Source organism: Poecilia formosa, unplaced genomic scaffold, assembly GCF_000485575.1.
Source record: "Poecilia formosa unplaced genomic scaffold, Poecilia_formosa-5.1.2 Scaffold137, whole genome shotgun sequence".
Classification (NCBI taxonomy): Eukaryota; Metazoa; Chordata; class Actinopteri; order Cyprinodontiformes; family Poeciliidae; genus Poecilia; species Poecilia formosa.
This window is the reverse complement of record NW_006800076.1, coordinates 146,300-152,338: the sequence shown is the minus strand read 5'-3', so window position 1 is coordinate 152,338 and position 6,039 is coordinate 146,300. Positions and strand designations below refer to the sequence as shown.

Below are 6,039 nucleotides of genomic sequence, written 5' to 3'. Positions count from 1 at the left end.
AATTGCACACAGATTGACTCAACTTACTAACGAGGTGACAAGTTTAATTTCTTTTGTAATATTGTAAAGGAAGCTGAATGCAAGTGAAAACCAGACTTTTATTTGCAAACCTTGAAAAAAACCACACATAAGTTTTACATCATAATTTTGCTGGTCGGTCAAATAAAATTCCATAAAAATGTAGTTGTATTATTAAAAAAAAAAAAAGTTTTAAAAAGTTAGGAAACACTAAGTAGACTTTTAAAGTGCCTCTTACAGAGATTTAGGGTTGAGGTTATATAAGCATCAGATTAATTTTTTTAATGGGGTGTTATGATTATTAACTGCTATATGACGCAATAATTATTAATCAATATATATTCATATATTTTTAATCAACATAATTGGTGACTGTTTTATCAGCATCAAAGTGTAAAACCAACCAACGCTCTGGTAACACGCTGATAAGAAACACCATGGTGAAAGTTTAAATGGAACCGAAAACAGGTGCGGTTTTTTTATATCAATAAAACTTTTATTGCACGTCAGACAACTTTATTATGCACCATTGAGAACCAACTGTATTATGGTACCTGTACACACTGATTAACTTAATCAAACTCAAAGTACATGCTGTCTTACTGAAAGCAGTAAAAGGGATTATGAAGAAGAGACACAACTACAATCAAACACTGCCTTATTATCTTTTAGCATTTAGACTCAGATAAATAACAAATTATCCCCTTTTTTATTGCCCGTTGTTACATAACCATTAGCATGTTAGCTTACTGTAGCATGATTACGTTTGAGTTAGCTTAGCTAATAGTTTTGGATACAGCACAGAAACAGGGGTAGCATGCTAAGTGTATTTATTGCTCTATGCTTCATGCAGCCTGAGAAGTTCAGGAGCCACACTGAAAGGAGTGGCATGGCAGAAAGTGCTAGAAGTTTTGAAACTGCAACTTTTTAAAACCTGTGCAAAGTAGCTAACACTAAAGAATAGCTGGCTCTATTATAAAGAACACCAGTCAAGCTTTTTTCTCAGGTCTAAGAATCTCTTCACATTTAGCTTTATGGCTCAAATTATTTTAAATGTAAATATAATCTCCCCTTTTTTCTTTTTTTTTTTAGGTGTGAACATTGAAATCAGTCTTTTTGTCCATAATCCAACATTCTAGCTCTTGAGGCCACAGCTTTTCCTCTCAGGAATGCAGATACAATATAGGGCCCCATTGTCCAGAGACGTGAGCGGAATGGCAATATCATTAGGGACAATACGGGTAATGTTGCTGTTTTTTCTGGCATGCTTAATCTCATTTAACTGAATATCTAATGGCCCCTTCCTCTGTGAAAAGCGTAATAGAAAAAAAAAATGGCACTGTGTGTAGCATGTTTGCCAGTTGTTTATCAGACTTTATTTATTCTCTCAGACAATGATATTTGACTCTTATGGCACTAATTCAGTCATATCATAGTACATTTCGGAGACTGCCAATGCATTTCTTTTTGAGTAAATATGTTAAAGTTTATTTATCATAAAGATTCAAATCTTGTGAATGACATAACAGATTGCAAAAGTTTTGAACATTTATATTGGAGCTTCATCTATTCTGGGAGTATTTGAGATAATGCAACAGTTTTGTAGTCTAATACAAAACATATATGGTCTCAGAAAGACTAAAAATGAACTTTATGGCCTACATGCAAAATGCTCTTCAGAGGTGAAAATACCTTGAGCAACCATCAGTTCTTAACATTTTGTTGGAATCAAGATTTTAACTGTACAGCCAAAGATACAGTAGAAAGATTTACATCAAAACACATTTTCGTGATTTTTACCAGATGCTCACCACCCAACCTGACTCAGTGTAAAGCTGTGTTTTCAAGTCTATAGCTGTTAGGCAAATATCGCTGAAGGCTTGTTTCTGGATTTAAAAATCAAGAGAGCTCAATGCAATTTCAGTTCAGGCACTTCAAATTTCCATTTTATAATAAGAATATTCAACAGTCATGTGTCATTTTTCCGCCATCTCATCACCTTTTGTGGTGGCCTCTCACTTAAAACCCTTAAAAAAACATAAAATGTTTGTTAAAAAAAAAAAAAAAAAAGCCACCGCTGTCAATGGACCACCAGATTCCTGACTGACCGGCGGCAGCAGGTGAAGCTGGGGAGCATCAGTACCAGGTGGGTGTTCTCTCTCCCCACTCCACTTTATACAAATGCCTGCACCTCAGAGTCATCTGCAAACTGGTCATTGTCCAAGATCACTGATCTGATCTCAGGCAATGATGAGTCTGCAAACAGACAGGATGTGGAGTCACTGGTCCAGTCAGAACCACCAGGAGCTCAAAGCACTGAAGATTGTGGAGAGGACCGTTGACTTCTGGCGAACAACCACCACACCGCCTCCCCTCATCATCCTCAACAACACTGGGTCTACTGTGGATCACTTCCAGTTCCTAGGATTCATCCATTTCAGTCTTCGCATACAGATACTGTCCGTAAGACTGCGTGACAGAGACTGTAGCTTCTGCTGCAGCTCAAGAAGTGCAACCCACAAATGGAGCTGCTGGTCATCCTCTGTTCGTCCATCACTATGAGGTTTGGCTCACTCACAAAACACGACAGGATCAAACTGCAATGAACAATTAAGTCACCGAGAGGAAAATGTGGGCTGATCTTCACTCAGTCCAGAACTTGAACAAGTCTGTGGTCAGGAAAAAAGGAAGCTAAAATCTGTGCAAACCCCACACATCCTGGACACTAAGTGTTTGGACTTTTACCTTCAGGTTGGCACTATGGAGTACTACATGTATTTCTCACTATCTGTTCAAAACATTGAACAACTTTCAGCCAAGGAACAGCTACCGTAAGCTGATCTGGATATTCTACGCAACTTCCCACGTTTTGTGGTGGGAAGTTGAAGCGATACCCTGAAGCAACTCCAGATGGTTTATTTTAAGCGACGGAGTGTTTGAAGTGAAAACAGGCATGGGGTGTTTAAAGTACAAACAGGTTAACATGGGGAGGAAAGTACCCAGACTAGCTACTCTGTCTGGTGTCAAAGTTGTTTGCCAACAGCTTTCCGTCCCCAAACAGCCGTACTCGGATACCTCTCACCATCTTTCAATCTAATTAGTCTAAACAAATAGAAACCATCCAGCATCGTGCACTATATAATATTGTTTTTGTGCTCACTACGACACCAGAGAATCTCAGGCTGTCACTATCAATCAGTCATTTTCATGCACGGCACAAACTCGCCGGACAAAGAAAAGCCTGAGTGAGGGACAGAGAGGGACTCAGCTGAGTGACTGCCACTGGCAGCCAAACAAACAGCTCGCGCTTTTGTCTTTCCCTTCCCCCCCTTCCCCTCCCGCAGAACAGTGTAACAGTGTTTAACTGTGCCAGATTCACAGAAGGGAGGGGCCCTGTGCTCATTTATGAGCCCTTCCTCGAGGTCGCGCAGCAATCACCCTACATTTGAATGGCCACATCAGCAGACAGATAATCAGTGAGATAAAGGACGGCATCCTCCATGCCAGCTCGGTGAGGGTGAGAGTGGAGGGTGGGGGCTGACAGCGACGTGGGGAAGAGGGTGGGTATAAATGAGGGCCAGTGGGCATTCTCAGTCACACGGTTGTGACCAGGAGAAAAGCTTGCAGCCATGGCTTTCAATGGGACCTGGAAGGTTGACCGCAATGAGAACTACGACAAGTTCATGGAGCAGCTGGGTGAGTCGCTCAAATCAGGCGCAACCTGAAGGCGCTTTAGGTTGCATAACAGTCCCGTTTATTTTTATTTTTTTGTAATGATGTGACCTACGTGAGGGTTAAGACGACAAGATGCACAGAAGGTTCAACAGGTTTGCCACTTGACTTGTTTTGAATTTAAAAACACGCATTTTTGAACATCCTCCAGGCGTCAACGTGGTGAAACGCAAGCTGGGCGAGCACGACAACCTGAAGCTGGTTATCGAGCAAACCGGGGACAAGTTCCACATCAAAGAGTCCAGCACGTTCCGCACCAAAGAGATCGACTTCACCCTGGGCGTCCAGTTTGACTACTCCATGGCCGATGGAACCGACCTCACAGTGAGTGACGACAAATGGCTTGAATGCAACAAAATCAACAGGAAAATAATAATAAAAAAAATGTAACAGGCTTAAAATCCTTATAGAGGTTAAAAATGTATCTTTTTTTTTTTTTTTTACCAGGGTACATGGGTGCTAGAGGGTGATACGCTGAAAGGGACTTTCACCAGGAAAGACAACAACAAGGTCCTGACCACCACAAGATCACTGGTCGGAGGAGAGCTTGTGCAGGTCAGTGCCACTCATAAATCTGAAGTGAAAGATGGAGCCACCCGGCTGCATTTGCAAACTAAACCAGATTTTTAAAATTTCATACATGTCATGCTTGCACAGGGCCCACCATAGGGGCATCAAGAGTGAAGCGGGCCCATTTGTAAATCTGCTGCCATCTCATAGCTAAACAGTGTCATATGCATGATATATTTTGTGAAGTTGTATTAGGATGAGGGTCATTTAAAAGCTTTCCCACAGCTCCCCTCTGCGTTTGTTTGCAAGCTGCCAAGAATCGGCCTGCTTTCAAACTAGATGCACCGCTTTCTGAAAACTGAAAAGGCTACGCTCAAGAATCTCTGCCGAAGTTTTTGCTGAAAATATTTAACAAATTGTATCTTTGAAGTTTGCCAGAACCAATCGATCTTATCCTCTCTTTCTTGAGGAAGGAACCTGGAAGTGTTGTGTTTTAGACGCGCCCGTCACATCAAAGCACTAAGTCTGAAAAACAACTTCATCGTCTGCTTGTAGCAAACGGGAAGATCAGCTCGTGCGTAAATCTGTTTTATACAACGGTTTTTATACAGCCGTCCGTATAAAACAAATTCATGACTGCAGTTTTTGTCATGCAATGTCTCCATTCACCTGAACTTTGTCTCTATTTGCAGAGTTACAGCTACGAAGGCGTGGATGCAAAGAGGATTTTCAAGAAGCAGTAACCAGGATCCGGCTGTTCATACTTTTATATAGCTCACGCAACTTTTTTTTTTTCCTTCTTAACAGTAGAGAACAACCAACCCTAAGGTGTATTCTCAATTGATTTATTTTATCTACCTAAAAATGTTTTTATGCATTTGTACAAATGCCTTTGGGGATGAATCATTGTAACAGTGAAACAATAAACAGAAAGGTGCCGCCCCCTGATTGACAACTGATGACCTTGACAGACACATTTTTGTACTCTTCGTCCAGTTCTCAGGCCAGGAGGTCAGGAAGTCTAAATAAAGGGAGCTAAAAGAGCTGATCCAACTGCAAAGTGTCCCCTTTTTATTATTCTCAATTATCTCAATTACTGTGAATAACATCCAGCTGAACTCAGGAGAAAACACAACTAGGACAGAATCGCAGCGCCAGTTTGAAGTCTTGGAAGAAACAATAAAAGATTTATGGTTTTTCACGGGGCAAAGCGGCCTAAGCTGGACGTGCTGGTTTCATCTGACAACAGAAATGTTCAATAAAACTTTAAACATGCCATTAACACTGAGAAATGTTTGTGGGTTTTTGGAAACAAAGCTAGCCGATGAACTCTGATAACTCTTGACGTCATCGAGATAAAAGGAAGATAAAAAAAGAACAAAACAGAGGATGGTGATGAAACTATCGTGTTTACATACAACATGAGGCCGTCGAGGTACGTTTCATACAACTTAACACACAAACTGTTCAAAACCTTCAAAGACGTGAAAGTTAATTTGCCATTAGATTGAAGGAAAACAGCCCAATTTGCTGTAATGTTTACTCACCGTGTTGCAGTGTTTGCCTTTTAAACTCTTTGTTTTAAATTTGAGGTAATCCGTGTGGATTGGGGAGTGACCTAAACTTGCAAATCCCGTGCCAGTTGTGATAGCGGGCTGTTATTTTTATTATTATTACTTTGCACAAAGATCACCTCTGCATAATTACATTTTTATGAGCATCTCAGTGTTTTTTTAATCTTTATGATAGGGAGGATAGAGGAACTAATATTGCATTATT

At 40.5% G+C, this 6,039-nt stretch overlaps 1 protein-coding gene across 1 annotated transcript; it reads left to right on the top strand.

Moving 5' to 3' along the window:
- The first annotated feature begins 3,579 nt into the window (after nucleotides 1-3,579).
- On the top strand, nucleotides 3,580-5,317 carry LOC103145193 (fatty acid-binding protein, intestinal-like). The gene is made up of 4 exons (XM_007562534.2): nucleotides 3,580-3,714; nucleotides 3,902-4,074; nucleotides 4,198-4,305; nucleotides 4,953-5,317. The coding sequence occupies exons 1-4, from the start codon at nucleotides 3,648-3,650 to the stop codon at nucleotides 5,001-5,003; spliced, it is 399 nt and encodes a 132-aa protein (XP_007562596.1). The 5' UTR covers nucleotides 3,580-3,647; the 3' UTR covers nucleotides 5,004-5,317.
- Nucleotides 5,318-6,039: the final 722 nt, after the last annotated feature.